Source organism: Euwallacea similis, chromosome 26, assembly GCF_039881205.1.
Source record: "Euwallacea similis isolate ESF13 chromosome 26, ESF131.1, whole genome shotgun sequence".
In the NCBI taxonomy this organism is placed as follows: Eukaryota; Metazoa; Arthropoda; class Insecta; order Coleoptera; family Curculionidae; genus Euwallacea; species Euwallacea similis.
The window spans coordinates 1359091-1385149 of record NC_089634.1 but is presented as its reverse complement, the minus strand read 5'-3'; the positions used below and the strand labels follow the sequence as shown (position 1 = coordinate 1385149).

The 26059-nt window shown below is 37.5% G+C and overlaps 1 protein-coding gene across 13 annotated transcripts in view; it reads right to left on the bottom strand.

The window, feature by feature from the left end:
* Positions 1-561: 561 nt before the first annotated feature.
* LOC136416982 (muscleblind-like protein 1) overlaps positions 562-26059 on the bottom strand; it is a 125315-nt gene continuing 99817 nt past the window's right edge. For 5 of the 13 annotated variants that reach the window (XM_066402432.1, XM_066402435.1, XM_066402433.1 and 2 more), the window contains 6 exons: positions 25132-25302; positions 24925-25005; positions 23212-23391; positions 22121-22336; positions 19299-19340; positions 14409-18490 (listed from right to left, as the gene is read on the bottom strand). In XM_066402432.1, the coding sequence (XP_066258529.1) occupies positions 17534-18490; positions 19299-19340; positions 22121-22336; positions 23212-23391; positions 24925-25005; positions 25132-25302 (1647 nt within the window). In that variant the 3' untranslated portion in view covers positions 14409-17533. Of the gene's footprint in view, positions 7664-10813; positions 10899-12462; positions 12585-14408; positions 18491-19298; positions 19341-20130; positions 20266-22120; positions 22337-23211; positions 23392-24924; positions 25006-25131; positions 25303-26059 lie in introns of those variants that run through there. The other 8 variants (XM_066402442.1, XM_066402443.1, XR_010752762.1 and 5 more) reach the window with 8 other exon arrangements.

The following is a 26059-nucleotide window of genomic DNA, read 5'->3' as shown; positions in this document are numbered from 1 at the left end:
TTGGACTGTTCGTTCACTAGACCTAACGTCAATGGATTTTTTAATATGGGGATACATAAAAGATCAAACTTATATTTCAACATTTTAATATCCTTAAAGAGATAATCCTAATAGTTGGCCCTGAGAGAGAAGCTAATAAAATATTGGTAATGCGCTTTTGAGATTGAAATTGGTCTTGAATTCTTTTTAGAAATATTCTTGAATCTTTTAATATTATTTAATGACTTCACATAAATTGCCTGCATAAGCCACATTGCCACTATCGCGAACGTGATTGTGTGATGGTGACTAGTATACCGTATATTTTAGTAGTAAAGCAAAACTTAAATTGTGATTTAAGAGCGATTTATTTATTATCTTACTTGTTATCTTGCTCGTAATTTTGATGTTAAGAAAATCGCGAAAAAAACCTGTGTGATATGAATGTAATTAAAATCAATTAATGAGTAAAAAAATGCTAAACCAAAGGCGTCGGAAAAATGTCCCAGGCCATTTTAGCTCCTAAACGAATTAAGGATAAACATGCAGTTTCGGTATCGAGTAAGAAAAAACACCAGAAAGTTTCACATAATGGTTTATTATCTCTACTATATTCAGAAAATGAGGGCCTAAAAGCCCATTGTTGTATGATCTACTGATCATCATCACATCATTAGTTTATCCTTATTACATATTAATAATTAATAAACAATAGTATATCAATAATCATGTCTATGAGACATAACGGTGAACGTGGAAACTTGACAAAATGTTTGACTACAATGTTCTAGTACTTACTAACATGACAAAAAATCAGAACAGAGATCTTAAATTTTATCTGAAATTAAAATAATTTAATAATAATCCTATGGCACAAATTTTTAGCGTCACATTGAGAGACTGAAATCCTGATTGGAACAACACAATTCGAGGCAAGGATAGTCGGCAAAAACATGGAGATATATATAATCACACACTTTATCAAATTAGTTCACTGCAGTACCTTCACAACCAAGACATGCGTGCAGGAATATAATAATAATTACTAATATCAACAACCTCGTTAAAGGAAGATTTTTATATTATTAGATATATTTTTGTAATGTAAAGAGAGGTTACATGCTTAGGGATTCCTACACGGGTGCCGTTGAAGCTCGATGACGAGGAGGAACCGTCGAGGCCGATACAATATAATTCTGAGTCCTATTTATAGGTATACCGTCATACATACACTCATTATATTATTATTAATTATTTTACAGACACCTTTAGTGACAATCATAATTTATATTATTTATATATTTATTATTATACAATCATAAAATTTATATTTCTCCAAAAATAATCTGTTAAATTTTTAGAGGTTCCTCCTGGTCGCCGAGCCGCCTCGCCTTTACTCCAGGATTATTGTACCTAAAATTAATTCTTTGCCCCGAAGCCCACCCTACCTTCGCTAATATTTAGCCCGAAAAGAAGAGTGGGTCAAGGGGTTTCATTCCTACTTAACGGAGACGTTAAAAAACTGCCCGATTTAAGCAATTTTTCAACGGATTGACGACAAACGTTTTCATCGTTTGCCTCGTGATGTGACTTAAATAACAATCATTACTAAAAATATCACAAAATTGTTGTTGATCAAATAAAAAAAAGGATGAGCCACGCTATTTACATCTCGGGTCGATAAGGGTCAAGGGGTAAAAAGTCCTTTTTATGTGGCTCACGCTAAGGATCACTCTGTTATTTTAATGTGTGTATAATTCAGAAAATTTCGGTTGTCCTACTAAAAATATATCAATAACAACAACTATATAGGTTAAAGACCTAACCGCTATTTAGGTCGACGCTTACAGTTTTAAAGATTAAGAAAATCTCGATCACCTTAATAACTCGCCATAGTCAGTTACCGAAATCAAACCACCATAAAAAAACACACAATAAATATAACAAAACAAAAATATCATATTTATAAAATATCTTCAAAAACAAAAACACGTAAACATATAAAAATATAATAATTTTTTCTTTCTTTGTATATTTAAAACTACTTATTAGTATCAGCTATTTATTCAATTTTTCCCAGGCAACTGACGGGCCCTATTATATTTATTAAAATCTTACTAAAACACGAGAAAACATAATTTCTGGCAACAGAGCTGTCTCGCTTATACTCAAAAACGCTGTATTTTTAAACTCCATCAATTCACCGTTTCCTTACAACTTCTATAATTTGAGATCTCTTGCCTATGAGGTAAAACAAATACAGAGTACAAATATAACCAGACAACTTGAATAAGGCCATTTTTCAAAAATTATTTTTATTTAATGTTGTTTATTCTGAACGTGGCAATGCCACATAGTTCTCTGGCAATTTTTTAAATAAGATTCTGAACAAACTTTGAAAAATGACCCTGCGAATGCAGTATTTTGACTTTCGACATTGTGTCAGCCATGCTTCGATAAATAAGCGCAGCCCGAAAAAAAAGCGAAGCGGTTAGCGTTAGTTCTACTTGATTTACGTAAGCTGGCCCGTGCGCTGCTGACTTGCGCAGCTGGGTGTGTCCCCATGATTTTTTCTCCGACCTGCTCATTTGTCGATAAATGTCATGTTTGGGCTCGTTTCTCAATAGTTTGAGACGAGCACTCTAATAAACGTTGCAATATTGGTCTGCTGCTGCGCAGAGAAGCGGCGCATAAAGCGGTAGCGGTCGGGTCGCTGCTACACAAGCGGTATTACAAAAAAAGGACTTTTAATTACATCGTCACGGTCTACTTTTCTATTTAGCATCAACAACAACTGTACAATAAGAGCGCGAAATTAACAATAAAATATATTAGGTATGTAAAAAATCACAATTTCCTTCTCGTATTATACCTACTATAATATAGTTTTTTTTTTGGTAAAAATGGAAGCCGAACGATAATTTTCTTCATAATATGATTATTTCAAAAACAAAACTGGTAATTGTCATGATAGGCTCAGTTAAGAACTAAGCAGAGGCTTACAATAAAGAGGGCGGGAAGAAAAATTAAAGCGTTTAAGCGTAAGATAACATGCAAATAAGCGTCGCTACGAGGGTTAAGCTAAATCTAATCGCTAGGTATAAATATAGAATACACCAATGAGTACAAACTTCAAACCTGCCACATTTAATCTTTCGCATTTTCTTTACTTCTCAGGATATTATATTATACCCATTGGAAACAGCGTAAGGAGGCATGCAAGGTAAATTTATAATAACAACGCTACTAAACTACAATAGGGACTACGTGTTGGCGGCGTAAACAACTGCCGCTGCCACTGTTCGCTACAATACTCATTAGTAATAATAACATACAGTAATAATAAGCAATTAGGGTCGGTTCATACTACAGCTACACTTAACCGTTATATGGAGGGTGATTTACCCTCTGCGCCGAATGTAAGAGAGGATGTCCCGTCAGAAACGGTGCGGCTGATGATGAGACACCCTATAGGGCACGTATACAGGGTGTGGTACCGGGAACTAAGAAGAGGAATTGTGAAAAAAACGTAAATGGAGAAAATCTGAATATTTGATACTATTAGCGCAACCAAGTTAATAGTACTTATTCTAGTTATCATTGAAAACAGAGAAAATCTTTTTTGCAATTTCAAATTCTATTTCTGCGAATTAAATGATGTCACTGCCAAGAAAGCTATAGAGCCACGTTGGTTTCCTTGATATAGGGGGTTTCTGAAAATTCTCAATTCGAAGACACAGTACTCCCTTTATCTAACAAAACCCCTTTCAAAAAAGTAAACACTATAGCCGATTGACTTTAAGAAATAAATTAGGACATCGGCCATTGGGCTGAGATAAGAGCAAGTTAACATAATCATCGATTTTGATATAGATTTATGAAAGGTGAATGTCACGTGGATGGCCTGTACTTTTGCCGAACCATAATGTATCGAGGAAGAAGTTCCAGGTTTAGGTGGTTAACCAGAGTATCTTGTTGACTTTTAATATGATACTTACTTAAATCAACTGGTTTATAGAGGGCTCTTTTTTCAGTTTATGATTAAATGTGAGATATGCAAGAAACAGATATGCGTGCCGTGCAATTGCGTAGCTCTTCCATTACAGCCTATGACGTTGACGGTTGATGTGCGTCACACATAGATAGATAGGCAAATGGATTTAGTGTTCCAATAAACACAACACAAATTGATATAGGATACGTCAGCACAGACTTAATTCCATACCAAGAGGGAAAGTTAGCACCTTGCAGAAATCATTTTTTGTGAGAACATATTTCATATTTTTGTAAAATTTATTATTACTGCTTGACCTTATCTGAATTGACACATTGTTGTACAGCACGGCATTGATGTAATAAGGGTTAGCTTTATGTAATTCTAATCTACGAATAGAAAGTTGAAGATCACAGCCACGTCTTGTATCATAATTATGAACAAATTTTAAAGTTTTGAGGGTGTGTGAATTTTGTCTAACAAATTTCAGAGTTTCAAAAATGAAAAATTGAAGGAAGAACAAGAATGGACTCCTATATGATCTATAATTTTGTATTACGAAAGCATGCTTCTCAACATTACACAACGCCATAACTAAACCAAAACCAAAAATTTTTAAAAATAGGTCAAGGAAAGCACTGAAACGTATATTCGAGTCCAAATTTTTCGATTAGAGTTACTTATAGGCAAATTTATTAATGATAATTAAATGCTAATAACCATGAACATTTTCCTCGTTTTTTAACAGTTTTCCAATTTTTCTTACACGGCATTTTTCCAGCGGCAAATTTTTCAGAACTTTTGAACCACTTGTCCCTGTCCGTCTTCGTTACGGACCTCGGTTCGTTCTTTAAATTTCCCGCACCATTCCCCTACACGTTTACTGCGTTTGTTTTTCAGCAGCAGAGCTTGAGCACTCGAATGATCATCAAGCGCCTGGATCATTTAATAAATGTTTTCGAGCAGTTTTCTAACAATACACGACTTCTGCACTGAATTGCAAATGGATTTTCTTCTAATAATAACTAAGCATTTTGGAAGTAGAAAGTACCTAACATTTATTATAATATGCAATAAAGTTCGGGAAAGACTTTCCCTTTGAAAGCAATGACGAGGAAGAAAATGAAACAGAAGAGGTTTGGAATTTTGCGGAATTCACTTATGGTTGCGTGTTATAATGGCAAACAATTCAAAATCCGCTTGAGAATTTCTGCACAGTTGACCTAAATTAATTGCTGAAAAACAGATTTTGATTAGTTCATCATTGTACTTTTATTGTGGTTTAGATAGTCACTTCCGGGATTTCTTTCAAATTTTAGTTCAATAGTTTTACACACTCCGTCTGGTTGCTCTTCAAGCTCTAATCAAAGCAAGTTATTACGGAGCACTCGAAACGTAATGAACGAACGAACACACCAAGCGCTCCAAGTCACTGGTGGGCAATGAACTAACGTTGTCGAAGTACCCGAGTCCTCCGATTGTAAAAACGAACTTAGCATATCATTTCTCATAAAGCTTACACCGTATACCTTACTAATTTTGCTGCTATCAATTCGTATGTACCTCCTTCAGTTTGTATGAAATGAATCACTCTTCTTAAATCATCATTGGCGGCAGTAGTGGTCGTAGTGGCCGTTTGGTTCCTGTAGCATATAGCTCGGATATGATTGAATGACAGCTGTAAGTATTGAAGGTTGTAGTGGAGGAACTGTGAACTGCACTACTCGCACATCTGAATCTGGCGCTTGCTCTGAAGCACGATCAGAGTTAAAAAAAACAACTCTCTAGTATGACATATTCAGATTTTTCCCAACTTCGGTTTTCGCTCAATCGATCGAGACACTTCCCATTTGGATACCCTGTATGTGCCATTTTTAATCGAATCAAATAAACATTTACGTAAACACCTAACGTATAGTTATCACAGTGGAGTCACCGCTTAAATAGGTAAACAAACAAAATATACAGGAGGCCCAAAAGTAGGCCCGATATAGAAACTTAAACCCTATATGCTTGAAAGCTATAGAAGTGGCGTGGCTAGTAAAAATCCCCGAAGCCGTTTATCACAATTATGAAGTTCCTATGACAACGTGCGCTTAGTACCACTGATTGTCATTTTTGTCGGGGAAAAGGGGGGCGTTTGACGCTTGCGAGGATTTTCCGGGCCACCCTGTATATTAGTGAATCAAAGGTGAAAGAAATTCGTGGCGTTAGTCAAGCGACAGATTTAAGGGTAAATCACCCAGAGGGAGAAGGGGCGCTACACGCTAGAGGGCCCTCATTTTCACGGGTATACGTGAAAATTCTCAGGGTAGTATTGGTTGTCTAAAATAGACAAAATAAAACTTCAACCTTTTTGACCACTAGAATGTTTTCCTACATATTCGATGAACAACTGGTCAGGAATTACCTCGTTCACTTAGACAACCAAAATCCAGTGATTCCCCGGGAGCTTTCGCATCTACCCACGAAAATAAGCGTCCAAGGACCAGATTCTTGAATCTGTCCCCAGCTAAAGGGATGACGCACGTTTCTGCTGATTTTCTTTAGTTATTTATTATTGCAGACCTTCAAGGGAACAAAAGGTAGTTTGCTTTAATACATTTTTCATATTGCGAATGTTTTCAAATTACGTTTTATACCTACGTCAACCCTCCTTAAAAAATGGATACCAGGCATGGGGTAGGAAAAGGGAGAGGTACGCCGAACCCAATAAACAAGCTAACAATCGCACGCGTACTAGAAGCAAAGCAGAGACCCGTGCTCATACATGGAGCTCTCTCACTCTATTTGGTGGTGGCATTAAAGGGCCTCGATATTCTATATAGTCGATGTATCCTTGTGTTTGCCCTTGGGAGTGAATTTTGACTGTTTTTAAGTTTATTGCACTGGTTTGATAACGTGAGTGGGGAGGCAGTAAAAATTCACTGCGCCAATTTCCGGGGACAGCAACCCTTTAATACCCTGGTAATTGGACAATTCTAAATGCTTATCAATCAACCATGCAGGAACTTGTTTATTTTCCGCGTCCCGTTACTTTATTTTTTATCGTGACTTTGTGGGAGATATTAATATCATCAGTCGCGCTAATATAGAAATCAATATTATTACTCTGACTAGACGATTAGTATAGTAATTAAGGTAGATTTGCTCGAAAGAGTTTTGGGAAATTTAAAGCTTAATTCGTTGTGGGAACCGGAACGAACTTTGAAAAAGGCCGGAATTGTCACTTCTTCGTCTTACCTATACACTAGGAACATTACAAGTATTTCGTAACATCATTTGATTTTGGATATCTCCCCAAAGGTCTAACTTAACTATTTTAGAATATTTCTGTAATAGTAAAAACACCGGATGTCGTGTCACTCGCAACTCTTAAACGCTATGTTGAAAAACAATTTGTTATTTACCTGGCCATCACATGGTCCAATAATCAATGTATAATAGTAATAATAATAAAAGTCTATGCAAATATATAAACGTATTACGATAAATAATAATAAGTTTTCGGTGTTAGTCGTTGTGGCTACTGCTGCTGTTGCTGCAAGTATGGCGTCAGAGCGGCCATCACCGGAGCGGGGGGCAGCACCACCGGGATGTGGTAGTACTTGCAGGTGGAACGACAACACTGACCCTTGGCCGCGTCCCGACACACCGCTACCCGGTTTTCGATCACTTCCACGCCCTCGCCTAGAAAAAAATACAATCAAAATAGCTTTCGCAAATTAAGGCAACAAATCATTGTGATTTTGTTTAAAACATTTTCAGTGATATGGAAGAAAGAGATGCCTAGTACCAAAGATATATCTTTATTACTTTATTTTTTTGCATAAAAAGGATATTTTAACACGGATCACAATAGTTTACGGAACAAAAAACATATAGACACAACGGCATACGTATTGCAATACGCTGATAATACCGCATTTATTGTACAGGGTTGTGCACGTAAGAAGGTCCATTAACTTACATCAAAAACTGCAAAATATAGAAAAAAAATATATAAAAATGAATCAGTTTTTCGTGAATTTAAAAAATATTTTCGAAGTTGCAGGGTTGTTTAGCAAACCGTGGCATGACAAAAATACATTTTTTTAAATGGAATTCCCTTTATTTTGTTACTGATACTAATTCTGCTTGTAATTATAACTATTGCTTGTCATTACAAACTATAAACATTTTTTTAGCAGGTTTTGAGTTAATTCGATTTAAAGTAAGGATCGAAGGAAAAATGAGTTTTTTCAAATTCTTAATAAATTCACATATTTACCTAGATAAAAACAAAGAATCATTCTATTATAATATATTATTAGTTTTGGACAAATTTTATACGAAGTGCAAAAAACTCCAACCTTTTCATATTTCAAGTGCCTCAAACTTAATTTTTTATATGGGAAACTTTGTATTTTTTTGAAAATGAATTTTTCTTTTAATTCACATTCAAATGATGTATAAGTTATATATCTAAACTGAAGAGATCTTTTATACTAGTTGATGAATACTTTCAGCATTATTTCTACCTAACTTATAATACTTGATAATATATCAATCTAGAATAGAATCCTATAAATGAAAGTTAATTTAATGATAAATATATAGTTAGCAATTTAAAAATAAAAAATGGTGATTAATAATATTAATCAGTTAAGTATGTAAGATCTTTCGGTTTAGATACGTATATAACATTTATGCATATATCATTTGAAAGTGAATTAAAAGAATTCATTAAAAAAAAAATACAAATATAAGGTGCCTCATTTAAAAAATCGAGTTTGAGGCATTTAAGTATGAAAAATTTGGATATTTTTTTCACACTCTGTACAAAAATGTTCGAAAATTAAAAATATACTCTAGTAAAATGACCCTTCATTTTTAACTAGATAAATTTTCAAACGATTCAATTAATACTTCGTGAATTTATTGAGAATTTTCAGAGCCTTATTTCTCCTTAGATCTTTAATTTAAATTGAATTAACTCAAAAACTGCTAAAAAAAATTTATATTTTGTAATAACAAAAAATATTTATAGTTGTAAGCATAATAACAAAATATGGGGTATTCCATTTAAAAAAATGTATTTTTGCCTTTTCTGGATCAGCCTACAACTTAGAAAATATTAAAACATAAAAATTCATGAGAAACTGAATAACTTTTCTATGATCCTTTTTTTTCTAAACCTTACCGTTCTTAAGATGAGGTAGTGGACCATTCTCTACATGACAAAATGATTAAGAAAGAGGTAGAGATATTTCAGACACTAACGGATAACACAATAATATGGTTCTATAAATTGTTTATTTCGTTCATTGAAAATGAGGTCTACTTCCTTAAATGGAACGTCCTGTGTATTACTTTTTTGGCATCCTCTATAAATTTTGAATATTTATTGTGCAGCATTTCATATGTCTAACACCAATGATTTTTCAAATATTGACATTTTAGGCTTCAAAAACGCAAAATGTGTTAACTTGCTACTTAACAAATTATCGATATTTTAACTGCGACATTTTTGGAAAAGATCTAGAAAATTTCAAGTAAATAGAGCGAACAAATCAGCCATTTTGATAAAATAAAACTAGTAGTATACAGGTCGTTCCATTGAAGCAAATCACAAGTGATTGTTCACGCGTGATAGTCGATGGCAACAAAGGAAGTTCGTCCACATGTAATTTTTTTGCTATACATAAAGAATGCTAAAAACAAGAATCTTCTAATTTATCTCGTTTACCTGTAATTAAACCGTTCTGGAACATATGCCCAACGCTGTATAAGTAAATTAGTAGTCAAAGATAGAGACATTATTTTCTACAATTGAACTCTAATGTTGATCTAATGTTAATTTCAATACTCGTTTTGAGCAGTTTTGGTAGTTTTAACTTTTAACGCAATGCTGTGCAACAAAGGAGATCTTTTGTAGATAAATAGAAAAGTTGACTTGAATTTTCTTAGGGCGGCTCGACGTCACTGAAACTTAGTAAAAGGCAAAGTTATTCTCAGTTAGTTTTAACTGCGAATAGTGTGCAATTCCACAGCTCCAACAATTTCTATTTGTGTATGAAGTGTTATTTCCACATAGAATGAAAAAAAAAACGAAATACACGAGGCATTTCAAATTCAATCCTCACCATTGAGATCTCTGAAACTAGAGAAGATCCGAACAAGTTTAAATGGGGGCAAAATTGCATAATTTAGTGCTTGACCAAATACTGTTTTCAAAAAATTGAACTTATGAAAAATTAGAATTTTCCAACCACTTCCCAAGATAGCCGAAAAAAGCTAAAAATTGGAAATTTCGTGTTTACGTTTTTAGCATTAATTGTCAAAAAAGCTCAAAACCACAAGTGCATTTTCATTGCCACTTTTTCTCAGCTACATGATGGCATTTTCAAATTTGTCATCCCACTTTTAGTCTTGCAGCTACCATCATCAACTTTTTTTTTTATAGGCGCTACATTGGATTTTTCGATAGAAAAATAGTCAGATGGCAAATCTGAAAATGTCATAGTGTAGCTGAGAAAAATTGGCAATAAAAATGCGCTTGTGGTATTTGGACTTTCTTGTCAAATAACGCAAAAAAAATAATAACGAAATTTCCAATTTTTAGCCTTTTTCGGCCATTGTTGGAAGAACTAGGAAAATGCAAATTTTGAAAATGACATTTGGTAAAGGGTTAAATTACGCAATTTTGCCCCTATTTAAACTTTTCCGTGACTACTCTAGTTTACGACATCCCAATGATGAAGGTCGAATTTGAAATGTCGTATACATATACAGAATAAACCAAACAAACAGATTTTATGCTTGATGTAAGTTAAAAGGAAAATACTTATTGGCACTTACCTTCCTGAAGATGTACGAACTTGCATGTGGGCCGGGTGCATAGGCCACGATTAAAATCTTGGCACACCGGGAGGGTGTCCAGTAACTGAAAAAACATTGAATCGTTAGCCGTGCCACCATCTTACTCTCGTTACAATTAGGAGCACTTAAGTAACTTAAATCTCTCTGCGCAGCAGTCACCGAGGGCAACTGATGCGCAACCGAGCGAACTTCGGCTAGTAAATTGGCCAAAAAACGCTCCTCGTTATTATTATTATTAAAAAAAAAAAAAAAAATGAGAAACTGGTGCCAAAATTGTCTTGACTAAAAAATACTGCGGCGCATTCCGTCAGCGATCGTCAATCATTCTGCATTCGGCAGGACGTCTTCGAAAACCTTTATAAACGTCTAAGAGAGGTACAAAGTGGAAAGGCAATTACAATTAATACTAAGACAAACTACTAAACAATAATAAGGTAAAAATGAGATAAGCTGAAAAAATATGGCAGCGAAGGCCGAAACCAAAAGCCAGTAAGTGTTACGTCGGGTATAATGACAATTGGAATTTAGTGTGTTACATGCAGAATGTTTGAGAATCTCAGCTAAAATTTGATAGATTGTAAGAAGCTATGGAATGTTGCTGAGTTAGATAAGTAATCGCTCTAAAACTGGAGTTATTGAGTGGGAAACGTCAGCGAGGAGCCGCTTTATAATAATCTTCAGCGCAATTGAAGGATTGTCTAGAGAGAAGCGGGAAGCTTAAAATCATGTTGATGAGGTCTCTTTTAGGGGGAATCCACGGTGTAATTACTCGTATTAGTCAAAAGTAACATGTTAGTAAACGTAATTCACATCGAAATCTAAGAAGCAAATTCGAGCAGTTTGGCAACAGAAACCTGGTAAAAATGGCGAAGCATGAGGTGACACGTGGGCGGGTTAAGCTTAATTGAAAAACCAGTTACATTTAATAATGTCAATTTAATTTTTCTTTAATTTAGAAATACCAAAAGAAATTATATTAAAAAACTGGTTTCTATACTGATTTCTGCATCGGGTGTCACGTCACGATTTTCAATTTCGTGGGATTCAGTTAGAAGGTACACACAGTACATGCCTTCACTATAGTTAGTTCCTGACTTACATATCTCATAGCCACGATTAGTGAAAGCTATTACATTGTTCATCATATAATTAGACCTCATGCACTCTCACATTGTTCAAATGTCAGAAGCGTTGATTACTTATCTAACCAGCACTAAATACTTCCAAAGGTCAAACTACAATGACTGGCACCGTTAAAGCGCAAACTCACTTACTTGCAAACTAATCAAAAAGCCTGGGGGTCGTACACAAACTGCGACAAAGCCAAAACGTTGTTCGCAATGTGTGTCCATGTTTAAAATTAAAAAATAACAAAACGAATTAACAAGTTACAATGTAACAATTACGACAGTGGTTAGTGACTAATTAGTAGAGATTTAGGAACATTGTAACTTGTTGTTAGTAAATAAAGAAGTCCGTGCAAGCCGTCCTACATAAATTGGTTCGTATGTTCCGCGTTTGCGCGCTCCAGCGCCAAACGCGGTGTTCGCGCACCGCAGCGTCAAACGTGGCGTTTGCGTGCCGCAGCGTCAAACGCGGTAGGTACGAGGAAGATTTAAAGTACATACGTGAGGTGAGTGTTTTGTTTCTAGCGATGTAGCACAGCTTACAGGAAGCAAAAACAACGTGAATACCTGTCCTTGCTCGTCAGTGTAGATCACAAAGGGGGCGTTGGAGGGCGCACCATTGTCTATGATGGCGTCATGCAGAGATTGTGCATCAGCGAGAAGCGGCATCGCAGCCAGTACGAGTTACACAGCCAGTACGAGTAAGTACGTAACCCACCAGACACCACCGTATTATGAGCGATTTAGTTTTTTTTTTTTCGCAAATTGCAAAACAGACAGTTGAGAGTGTGATAAATGGTTCCGGGTTCCGGAAAGTTTGTTAGAAATAAACGAGTGGGTGGCGGTAAGCATGAAACAGATAAAAAGCAAATCAATTCTTCGATTTACATTCCCTACTCAACAAAACAATCTATGGTTGGTTGCAAAGCTTGGTCGGCCTTCAAATCGGCGAACAAAACTTTGTTCAACCTCGCAGTAAATTTGCCTGGATCGGTACCTGCGCACCACTCCAAACACAAAACAGCTGAATAAAGAGGGGGATTACTTACAATTGGAAATCTACCTAAGTAGCCGAACAAAGATAATCCTAAAGCAAAGCGGTCGTACTGTTGCCAGCACTGTTTGTTAATAAAAAAAATAAATAAAAACAGTAACAATATTAAGTATCAGTAAGAAAAGTACAAGCTGTTACTGTGCCAATGCTGCCGGAGGTCTGCAAATAATGAAAACTGTAGTAAAACGGTACTTTACTTACTAGTAGTAGTACTACAAGCTACAAGAGTAGTAGCAGGTTGTCCCGCAAGCAATAGCGGCTTTCAGGTAAACATAACTAGGACATGCACAATGACGCTGATAATCCCACCAAATCCTAATTATATTTTGAAAGCGCGCGCACGCCAAATACGTGGTAGTACCCATCGCTAAATAAGTACAAAATAAGCTCTAATGTAAATAGAATATCAGTCACTACGGTGGTTCCACACACAAATTTTTCCAAATTACGTCTGATATCATCCAACCAAACTCAAATCTCAACTCAAAGCTTAAATTTCGACGGATTCTTGATTTGAATAGGTAGTACCTAGTAGCTTTGTGCAATGTGCAGGCGAATCAAATCCGCTGGTTAACTATAAGTATAACCCAAAACGATGGTTAGAATGGTGCTGAAAGATAAGTTCGTTTAAGTATGCACATTACACAAGCTGAAGCGAGTTGATGACACCGTCCCAGCAGTACTGGACGAAGAAAGGTACTCGGCTTAAAGGCGTACACTTTATTTTTTGCTTGTTTTAATTGGTGTTGATTGTTGGTAAGTTTGGAGCTTTAAGTATTAAATTCATCCTCCAAGAATATTACAGAAAGAAATGATCTTTGAAATTATCATTTGAAAGAGCTTTTAATAGTAAACTAACAAATTCAATGCTAATTAATACTTGTTAAAAATTAACTTGATAGTAGTGAGAGGTTTTAGTATTTCAATGTACTTTTGCATACACTCGTCTATAATAATGAAGTAATAATTACTGGTAATAGTAGAGGGCTGATTAAAACGGAAATGGCTGATGTGTGCGGACGGTTATACCAACACTAAGCCATAAATAACAAAATATTTAAATACGCACGTTAACTCTTTAATTAGAATCCAAATGTCATATAAAAGCCTCCTATGAAATTGAATCAGTTGAATCCGAGTTAATTAGAAAGAGAGAAAGAGATAAAGTGTCGGTTTTCTTAGCTAAAACCTGTGGCTAAGTGGGTTTCATTTCGTAACTAGTTACATAATGCTAAAATATAGGAATGCACTCGCTTGTAAAGAACGTTGTCCCTTCAAGAAAATTACACAATTTATTGAATGCTTCGTGGTGCTGCCGTAACCACATTGAAAAATTTAATGTATAATGAATAAATATTAGCAGTAAACACATTAAATCTGCAAATATTATTACATTTATTAGCTCAACTTTACCAATAATTCAACAAGCCATAATCAGTTAGTCATTTGTGATGATGATCTTTCTTTGTTGGCGCAACACGTTGTTTTACTGAAATCACAACATTTGTCATAGTTGTACCAACAAAGTTTATAAAGCGAATGAACTATACAAAAAATAAAGTGCATGTTACCATAGGCCCCCTTGAGAAGTATATGTCTCGCAAAATCCCGCATAAAAATAAAATAAAATATAAACAAAAGTAATAAGGAGGAGGGAGAGTCGAAATAATAAGCGAAAAAATGATTAATAAAACAAATATCATGCATTTTCAAGCATTATTATTACAAATAGTAGCAGTGATAAATACATACACCTCAGGATTAGAACAATACGGTACACAAAGTAAATCGTCGACTTTATGAAAAATATAGGACCTCGGACGCTATGCTATGCTATGAATGTGACCCACACCAGTAGCGAAGCGTGATCAGCAGCCTAAAAGGCACTACACGTCATTATCAATTATGCAAGTCGGATTTAAGATGGCTGGCAGCTGATTACGCACACTTAGGCCCCTTTCCACGACTCTCCTTTAATTAAGTAGTTACTGAAATCGCGGAAAATCGTCGAAAGTTACCCACTAGCCATTTACCCAAAAAACTACTTTATTAAGCGGTCAAACGTCGAGCCTGATTTACTTTTGCTATCCTGTCTAAGTTTTTAACACAGTTCTGTAACCATCCTACATAAAAATGCAAAAATCCTTCGTATAATAACTATACGTATCAACTAACTCCAATTAAGTAATGCAATATAGTAAAGTGATCTTTTTTGTTTGAAATACAAGCATCACAACTTTGGGCGCACTCCATTATAGAGCCCCTTACTAAAATTATTAAAATTCCTTTTTTTTACTTTATAATAATAGTACGATAAATGCTAACTAGTAAGACACATTTTTAATATTATCAATATTATTTATAGTAATAGGATAAAATACATCAATTAACCATTTTCTAATCTAGCCTATATCTTACAATAAAAATGTGGAACTACTTTGGACACAGAACAAATATTTAGCGCCAAAATTTTAGTCAACAAAGAGGGTAGAGCTATAAAGCTTTAGTTGTTAAATTGAAATGTGTTGAAATTTGATGGTGGCTATTTTCAGAGGAAAGGAATCGGTTGAACCTAAATTTAGTCGCTGGAAGTTTGTTTAAAAATTTACTAAGAATAAGAACTGAGATCTGACGTTAACAGTTTTTTTTAGAGATTTTCTGATGTTCTCTGATTCCTCAAAAAAATCGAACTTTTAATAACTGACATACACTTAAACTTTATTCTCTTTCACACCGATGAGGGACGTGAATTTTAAAATTTTAAAATACTTAAGCGTTGAAAGAATCAATAGTAGCAGTAAATCTGACAGAAACTGAAGCTTTAAATCGGTGAACGGTACAAATATTTCTGCCTAAACTTCTAACGGCAAAGTACTTACTTAAATGAACCAATCTAGGTCCGAACCAACTTTTCATGTAACTTTTAAATGGGTTTTAACACACGAATTTTCTTCATTTCTTTAGACTACCTTCCCATTTACTGGATAAACTAATAAAGTTTTCCGAAGCTTTATAGCTATACCATATTAAAACTAAATGTGCACACTTCCGATCGCGGATTGTGGAATTTTTTTTTTTATAAAATAGGAGGAACTCTCAAAACGGCAAATGGCTGCCGCTCCTGGAAGTCTACCCAAAAATTGCACACAGTTCCTCAAAATACTAATGAAAGAAGCGTAAACATTTGCTCTACATACAAAACTTACAGGCGCAATTTAAAATTGAATATAACGAATCACGGGAACGAAGTACGTATATGTGCTACATTTTTGTGCCATGGAGATGAAACACAGGAAGACGACAAACAAATTATTATATCAATAAGAAGAAAATAACAACAATTTAAATCGTTAAAGGCCTTTGAGGCTAAAAAACGTACACAAAACTAATTAATTAAAAATAGGAACAAACTGCGCCAGTGTCTTGCCTACGTACGATTAGACTGAGACCAGCGATTGATTAATAATAAAAAGAGATAGTGACTGGATAAAAAGGTAAAGCGAGAGACGATAACAATATAAAATTACTAACTTGCCGTGTTCTTAGTATAGTCTACGTGATGCCGACCCAAAAAGATCACGCTTTAGTATTTGCGGAAAGCTCCCAAACGATTTGGATGGATTTGAAAATCCCCATGCAGTTGGATAATAAAGCGACACACTCGGTTTGTAATATGCCACAAGTTAGTAAGAAGCTTTCTAACATCGAGAGAAAAGTAGGGCAGCAAAAAAAGCATTATTTTATCATGAAAGCCAGGATGGTGGGTTTGTGTTTTAAAGAGATTGTAACTATTGTTTGCATATGTATAGATTACGTTAGTGTTAACTGATTTTTCTATTGCGTTTCTTGCTTTAGCACACTTCAACATAGATAAACCGCGTTCCCTGCAAACCTGTCAGGAACCTGTTTGTCCGTAACTGGACAGCTACACAAAAAACACCCACCATAACTACAGAAAACTGGAATTCAAAAGTTCACTGACAGATTTGCCAAAGAAATGATGGTAAAAGCGTAAATTCAGTGACGTCGATCTTTTTGGGCTGGTTAACAAAAACATTCAAATCTACAAAAAAATGGCACTTGTCTAACAGATACGCTGCTTAAAACTCTACCATGCAATCGAATTAGGCTCTCGATTAAATAATACGGTTCGTAGTTGTATGTATATAAATACGACAGAATGTCATGCAAAAAGATATTTCTATGCCTGGCTTAAAATCTTACAGCCTAAACTTATCCACCAAAAAAATAATGTCAAACCGTATTGAGAGGGTATTAGTGGAACAATTGCAGAAAGATATGAGACAGAGAGGAAAGTACGTTTTGTTAGCGGGTGCGAATTTAGCGTCTCGGGTGTGAGAGTGGGGTATCACAGTTCTGAGGCACTCGCTTACCGGCACGTCACTGCTTTCTCTTTGACTAGACTCCGTTTTAAAAAATACTTAAAAGTGGGCAAAACACGGCCGAACAGCTACTTTCAATAAAACAAAACAACACGAAACTAACGAACAAACATACCTACGAAGTTTTCAATTTCTTGAAGGGCTGTACCACTACGTTATTGTTATTGTTGTTGGTTTGCGCAGCTACGGCCGCCATGGCAGCGGACGGAGCCACGGGCGCAGTTGAAACTGTGGCAGCCGCAGCTGCGGCGTTTGAATACTGAGCAGCAGCCAAAAGCCCGCCGTTGATCATAGGCGCAGCCGTGGTAGCAACACCGGCATACGAGGCCACGGCCGGCCTCATGATCGAGTACGGGTTCAGCTGCAAAGCAGCCGCAGGAGGACGCGCTATGTTGAGGAAATTCTGCTGGGCTAAAGCCGCGGAATACGGATTGGCGGCGGCCAAACCCAAGTTCAAACCGGTAAACGGGATGGCCGCGGGATATCGCAAAGCCGGCTGCGGAACCGCCAAAGTTTGCTTGTTCAAAGTCACTCCGGTGTAGTTAAGCGGATTCAGCTGCGAAGCTGTTAACGATTGACTCATAGCGGCTAATTTAATGGCTTTAGCGTAATTTTGCTGCGCTACTTCCTTGGCCATAGCGGCGGGATCAGGGAAAACAGTGACCGGTTGCTGTGCCGGTAAGCTAGTGAGGCCGGCGGAGGACGTCACCACCGTGGAAGCACCAGCCTCGCTCTCTTTGGGGAGCAATTGAGGCTGGGGCGGAGGCGGCTGCGGCTGTTGCACCTGTGATTGCTGCAGCTGCGCCTGCTGCACGTATGCCATCGCCATCGAAATGGGCGTTTGGTGCGCGGTCACAGCAACGCCGCCGGCGGCCGCCTCCGGGATAGAAGGCGAAGCGGACGAGGACGGGGGCGGGGCGGGTGACGTTGGGTACTCACATGAAACGGGCACGAATGGCTGTTGCAGTTGCATCAGCTGTTGGTACGTGGTGGCCGCGTTCGGCTGGTACACGGGCATGCCCGATTTGTCGGCTGCCGGTCGTTTATATGGTACCACACCGGCGGGGAAGGCCTGAAAATGTTAAGTCATTGAAAATATAACTCTGACAGATTGCTTATCAACTTCAATTTTGAATAGAAAACCGACAAGACCTAACTGCTGCCATCATGTAGGAAGTTATTCAGGGAGTGAGCCATGAAAGTAGTTATAACATAGGATGCTGCATATTCTTGAGAATATACCCGGATCTTTTAAATCGTAAGAGGAGATAACGAATCAGATAAATGCAAGAGAGTTTTTACATAAGGAGTTTGGTAAAAAATCGAATGCTGGAATCTCCCCATGTATCACCCCTTTTAGGTTATTTCCTATGAGAAATCTTAAAAGATGCAGCTTGTATAAAGCTATACACAGGAAAACAATTCTCCAGTCAACACATTTGCCCGAGTCTAAAATGTTGGTACTTGCTGATTTTTATTGTCAGTTAAATTAAAATATGTAATACATTTTTTTCTATATCTCTTTTTCTGATATCTTCGTTAGTCCTTCGAATATCGTAAGTTTTAAAGTGACATTTTACGAAGCTCAAAAATGTACAATTTTGCTTCAATTTAACCAACCCTGCATCTTTGATGGTTTAGAAAATCCTCAAACATTCTCTCAAATTTGCAACATTCTGTATTTAGAATCTAAGCTACCAGTCAAAGGGAAACAGTTTGCACTGATGCAATGGGAACCAAGCCAAACTGTAATATAGAAATATTAATGCTCATATTCAAAATCGGAAGAATACTAAAAAAATGATCAAACATGACACAAACTTAAATAAGCATATCTATTATGTTTTATCACCCCTTACACCCTTCACCGCAATACTTACAAAATTTTCGTAGTAAAAGGACCCAACCGACTTCATATCCATCTGAAAAAAATCACAAATAGTTCAGTTAATACGTAAAACAGTCATTGGTGACGAGACAAACATAGTACCGCTAATTTGTTAAAACAGCTAAAAAACCTTAAGTATTAGTCTACTTTAAGAGCGGCAATGGCCACTGTTACCAATAAACGTAATTAAGTTAAAATGGCCATGTCTACGTACGCTGAAGCGTACCTAGACAATGCCAGTCTTGATGTCTTCGAAAAAAAATCGTTGCTAGAATGTTGCGAGGTCCAGATGCAGTATCCTGTGTGGTTGAAATCAAACGAGATAAGCAAAGTAACCTAAACACAGATCGACGTGCAAATTTAGGAAGCCTTAGCGGAAGCTGATGTCTCAGGTACCTCCTCGAACGCGAGCAGCTCTCACAACATGCTAACAACTTTCGAGGTAGCAGTTCGGCTCTTTCTACACTCTCCTCAATATTTCCTCTCGTTAGTACCTAAGCTTGAAAGGTATATACAAGTTGTGAAGCTTAAAGCAAAAGCAAAAAATGTTTTGTATTTGATGGATGACCCCACTCTTTTTTGGACTATGAAAAGCTAATTTACAAAGCTCGCGAGTCTTTGGTACAACTCGGATGTAGTTAAGACACAAACCACTACCGATCAAGTAACGTTGTGTGTTCATTGGTGTGCTCGTGTGTGGTTGGTTGAACCCCGACTGTTTTGTCTCTGGAGCAAAATAGCCGAGGAAACAACTAAAACGAAGAAAATAAATATAAAGAAAAACCAAAGATAGTGTGATCATGCAAAGCAGGCGCAAAAGGTACCAGTAATAGATCTGTGTCGGCGGTGCTAGGTTCGCGTGGCCTCTTCTTGCCAATCTCGAGGGCGGCGGCGGCGGCAGCGGCGACGGCGGCTGCAGCCGACGGCGGCTGAGCCAGCAATGGCGAAACGGCGGCGGGCTATTAGTAGTAGTAGCAGCAGCACAAGACCAAGCACATCCGCACCAACGGCAGGGGAAATAAAACAAACCAGCTCTAATTAATGACATTGTGTCCGGAGGAGTACCTCGAACGATTCATTTAGTGACCTTCGGATAGCTTTGCTGTCCGAGGACAACTGCGCTGTCCGAGGGCGCGTTTCCAGCGAAAATAAGAACACGTTCGGAGGCGAGCCTCGTATTGGACAGTTGTTAAACGAATGAATTGGTCAGCAAACATTTGTAGTACTACTTTTGATTAAAAAAAAATTTGGCTATCGTTGACTACGTTTGTACTTATTTTTCAATCATGGCAAGTCACTAATAACGACGAGCCAATAGTGATCAAGTGCTTGAGTGCAAAGAAAGACTACTGTAAGTAATTGGTCAGGGGTCGTGCATGCAACTACCACTACCAACAAATCAAATAAGTATTTTTTTTAGGTCTACGCCTCTGGATCTTTAATATAAATTTTGGAATCTATTGCTCCCTTAAATACAAGAATATATACTACGTAACTTTGTAAGAAATTTCCAGACGAAAATGTCGCCGAGGGCTGATTTAAAAGATCCAGTTGTGTAGAGATGATGAAGTTAAAACGATATTTAAAAATTTACATCGGCTAAACTACATCACGATAATTATGGCTCATAACAGCAATAATTCGAGCTTCAGTACTATCATAATAAATGTAAAATTGTCTAATATGAGTTCCACTCTGTTAAAAAAATCCCATAGAGAGACAATAAAACTGAATTGAGATCCGTAATACGGAAATTGAACTCCCAATGAGGGCGCTGCGAGTCGTAAACAAACTGAAGAAAGCGAGTACCAAGTCATAACCTCGAATTGCGTTTTATATATTAAATTTAACGTAAAAATTACTAGCTTTCTTATGCTTGCATTGTGCCCATCAGGCGTAGCATTCATTCACTTTCTGGAGTCCCCAATACAATGATGAGCTACCTCTCCCCTCCATAAGGTGGCATCTGTTTTATTTCTACCTCCATCCCGGAGAAATTCGACTGCGCATCCAAAAGTGGTCTCAGGATCGGTTTGCCGGGAGAGGATGGGATAGGGTAGCTGCTGCTGCTGAGCGCTAGCGTCATGCCTCACTCAGGAAATCGGGGTCTAAGCTACTTACTGACAAGAAATAGCAGAGAGGGGAGAATATAGCAAATCATTGCATCACGAATGACTGCTACTAAAATGGAGTCTAATGCCTGCTGATACATCAAGCTACCTACGGTTTTTTCACGAAGGCCGAAAATAAAGCATGATGCTAATAATTAGAAATTTTTGGATTAGTCAAAAACTTTTCAGATAAAAAAAACTGCTAGTTAGGTATAAAAGGCATAGCAGAGCGGCAATAACACAACATTCAATAGAAACGGGGGTTTTGATACTGAATCTCCCTACTGTTTGTCGAAAACATTATTATTCAATTCTTGCCTTAATTCTTATGCATGTGAGTAATGTAATTAGGTGAAGTTAAAAAGATGTTTTTGCAGCATGGCCTGCAGACAAATTTTTACGCCCGACGTAGTAAAAGTGATACTTTATTGTTCAGGCGATAAAAGAATTACTGCCTGGTTCGCGTCATTAAAAGTCACTTATTTGCCAATCGGCGAAAACATTGATTATTTCATTTGGAGTCGCTGGAGAGTCTGTTCGACAGGGAGATTCTGGTTCAATTCTGGTTAACGGAACAAATAAGAAATAAAAAAAATCAAAAGGTCGCATGGGAGAAACGCATGAACAAACCAGAACAACAGTCACACAACACCAACTAAAAAAAGAGGCTTGACAGCGTGCGCCCTACGACTGCGTAGCATACCGCGCTAGCCCGCGACTGTGCGGCCTTGATTTGGGCTTGAAGGTGCAGAGGGGGGTGGAAATAGCGGCAGGGGTCGCGGTTGCACCGGCCCTTGACTGCGTCCATGCAGACAGTGACCGTGCCGTCCTCGTTGGAAGTCACAGAGTCGGCGGGATGCGCAAAGCGACATTCGGACTCTGCGCGTTTACACGCTCCGCGCTGGAACTCGCGGCACACCTACAGCAGAACCCAGCGATGAGCTAAGCCCCCCGCCCTTCAGGTGTCCAAACGATCGCCCCCAGATGATCATTTCTGCCTTTGAACGCCGCGAGCAATCGCGCGAACGTTCGCGCAATTGCTCGTAGATAGCGCGAGCCGAGCAATGCAGGGTCAGGCAAAAGGACGGTACGGAAAAAGGGTCCAGCCGCAGCTAAATGATCATCTACGTAAATAACTTTCTATCGAGAGGTAGGTAAAAGCTTGACAAAATGAGCTGATGGGCAGCTAACAGCACTATAGGTACTACTGACAGAACTTCACACCGTGCACAATGAAAGGTCGATAGAAAGTTACAGGTGCTCAGAGGGTTGACGTTTCGTATTTACAGCTAGAAAAAGGACTATGTATATAAAACAATGTGAGCAGAAGGAAAAACCCTTTAACACTATGTACACAAGGGGAAAACTGCACTACGTCTATGTGTAGGTATTGGAGAGAAGGTTAGCTGAGGGTTAAGGTGAGCGTGGTGTTAGTGTATTGTGGGGGTTAATTACCTCTAAGCCTAGCCGTTATGCCCCGAGTTTAACAAACAACCAACTAAAAAAACCTGCGAAACAAAAATCAAAATAACTAAAAAATGTTTTCAAAAATAAAAATAAAATAGAAAAACGATAAAAAGCATGCCAATGAACTATTAATAGTTTCAGTACAGTAAGTCTGCTTGCCAAGTCGTAACTGTAAATGCTCGGCTGAAAAAAGAAAAATAATCAAAAGAAAAAAACGAAGCGTCGAAAGAAGTAACGAATGAGCGGCGCATGATCATGTCGCAGACGCAGTAGTTCCCATCAATAACCTTGAACCAATAAGTAACCAACTTTGTCAAAAACACTCACCTCTAACCTATCGGATCTGGGCATCTTCTGTTGGGCGACCACTGTCTGGGGAACGACCCCGAGGGGTGAACCCACCCCCGTTGGATCCTGCATTATCGTGGGCATGATCGGCCCGGGGGCGAAGTAGGGGCTGTATGTGCTACCCACCTGTGGCATTCCAGTCAGGTACGGGTTCGCGGCCTGGAAAAATTGTTCACTAAAATATATAAAAATAGTTATACGCAGAAATATATGCCAAGACAAGCAGCAATCTACAGGCATAGAACAAGACTTTTTTGACGAAGTAAGTTCAGGGAAAACTAATAATTATGCAGGGAAAGGTTTAAGGATAATGCAGCGTGCAAGGTGACAATGGCTTGGAATGAAAAAATGCTGATAATTGGTCGAGTTGATACCATGAAATGAAATATCTAGATCAAAGCAATTATATCTATGTTGTATGGATTCCAGTTCAGAATTATTTTTGAAAAACTAATTTGGTAATAAATGATATTTCTGTGAATATTTACAGTCAATGATCTGCATAATATATCAAAATTGGCACCTTAAAAGTGTTAAATTGTATGTATATTTCTAACATTTTTTCAAATTATTACGTTGACGAGGCATAGATGTTCCTAAATATTTTTTCCTTTAATATAATATAAGATTTTCTAAACCCGTGCCGACCAGAAATTCTTTTTTAAATTCTATGATATTTTTTGCAAAGAGTTTCTGTTGTTATTATTTCGTAGAATGCATCGTTTTTGAGCTAATAGCGCGCTAACATACTATCAATTCTAAATGTTGAATTTATTAAGCCTATAAAATGTCTATAAAATGTTCTATAAAATCATTAGTACATTAACATACTAGTAGCTTGAAAACGGCCTATCCTACGAAATAATTACAAGATAAGCTTGTTGTGCAAAAAATGTCAGACGACCTAAAAACAAATTCTCTTAAAATTCGTGGTTAGTACCAATGGCGAGAAATTCTCACAAGAAAAACGGTCAGTACCCTTGCCAATAAGTAACGTCACTGATGATGATCAGAAAAGTTGATGGTAGAAAAGTAGTAGCTTTCTATGAGATATGTTGCTTTAAATACTGTTCACATTGCAGTTTGTTTGAGAAATATCTAAAAAGACGTTAACAAAATTAAAATTTCAATCTCATCTCAGAAACGGTGTGTCTTAGAGGCAATGTTTATTAAGCAAACTCATGTTATTTTGCGATTCTCTATCGGCCCTTGAAATTTTCGAACCAAAAAATGATGTGTTTTGAGGATGTTTATCGGGATTTATAAAATGGCCCGCCGGACTAACCACGAACCCGATATTCACGTTCGGACCACTCTGAGCTTGCATTCTGTTTAGCGTCAAAAAAACCAACAACCTTTATAACTATAGCTAAAGTTTATTGGCATCGTATCATAATATATATACGAGGTAACTGACGATAATAAAAGAAAAGTAATTTACGAGAATGACGAGACAAAGCGAGCAAAGAGCAACTCTCAAAACAAATGGGGCTAGCTAAATCCGACTAAAACATCGGGCCACCCTGCGTATTTTTTGTGTTTTTTCTCCCACTTAGCAGTTGTTTGAAAAGTCCTACTCTTCATCGCTCTATAAATGAAATCAATTAGACTCATCCTCACAAAAGTGCTTATTCCAAAGCCATTATCCTAACGCAAGCAAAATTAAGTAAAAAAGCGAAATCAAATGATTACCATAAGTGCATACTGCTCGTCAAGTGTCATGGACAAATATGGGAAGGTCAAAGGGATTCGGTCAGTCAGTTGCGGTTCCACCTCGAAAAACAACCAACCCAAAATTAGTACCGCCACACGCAACTCAAAAAAAAACAAACATTAAAAGCCCAATAATGTTACCAAGCCACAACCAGAGCTGCTATCTACTCGCACCCGGGTACTTACCACCGCTTGTACTTGTCCAGGAACTAAGGGTTGTCCGGGGGAGAGCCCCATCTGTTGCATTAGTGCGTTTTTGAGGGCGAGGTGGTTCCTACCGTTGATAAGCAACTGGTCCTTTAGGTGCTGTGGCGGGTGGAAGTACTTGCAAGGGGGTTTCTCTCGATTACACCGACCCTGAAACGAGAAATTTACAATTAAAAACTTTTTTGGGAAAAAAAAAATCGGTGTGAATGTCTGCTCGACGAGGCCCTCGTATTCAATTTGACGTTCAAATAATTAATCAGGGAATCCCGTTAATCCCAACGTATAACTGTGTTTATTTTGTTATTGGGAACTTTTTGAGCCATTTGCCGGTGGACAAATAAAATCCCCATTTTCCCACACCCCCATATAACGCACTATATAATATGTAAATATGCCGTTTCCAAGATAATAAATTCATTATGGACCACCGGTAGTCGATTAATTCGGAACGAGTTTAAGCCCCCGGCGATATTTAATTGCGATATTAAAACCTAATAATTAAATATTGCCATTGCGGCTAATAAATGGGAATACAAATTCGATAATTATTATTCGTGACTGATATATTCGGAGTGACATTTTCCCTGCCTCGGTCCAGGCTTTCCAATATTTACAGAAACTTATCCAATATGTATCGTATTTCCATCCCGTTGCCGCCCACTTATCCAATACAGTTTTCCTGCAGCGCCGATATCGGCGTACCCTAAAAGTTCCATTATATTACTCTTCGGAATGTGTCCGACTCCATTACCAGATTAAAAAAGCCGGCATCGCAGGAATTCCCCTTTCCTTTGTCGAAATCGGCTATTCGGTTAACTGTCCGTCGGGAATTTAAGCCCTACTCCAAATGGGATTTGACAGCGAAACCTGGAACCGTCCCAGTCTTCTCTGTTTGTTCTAAACGTTA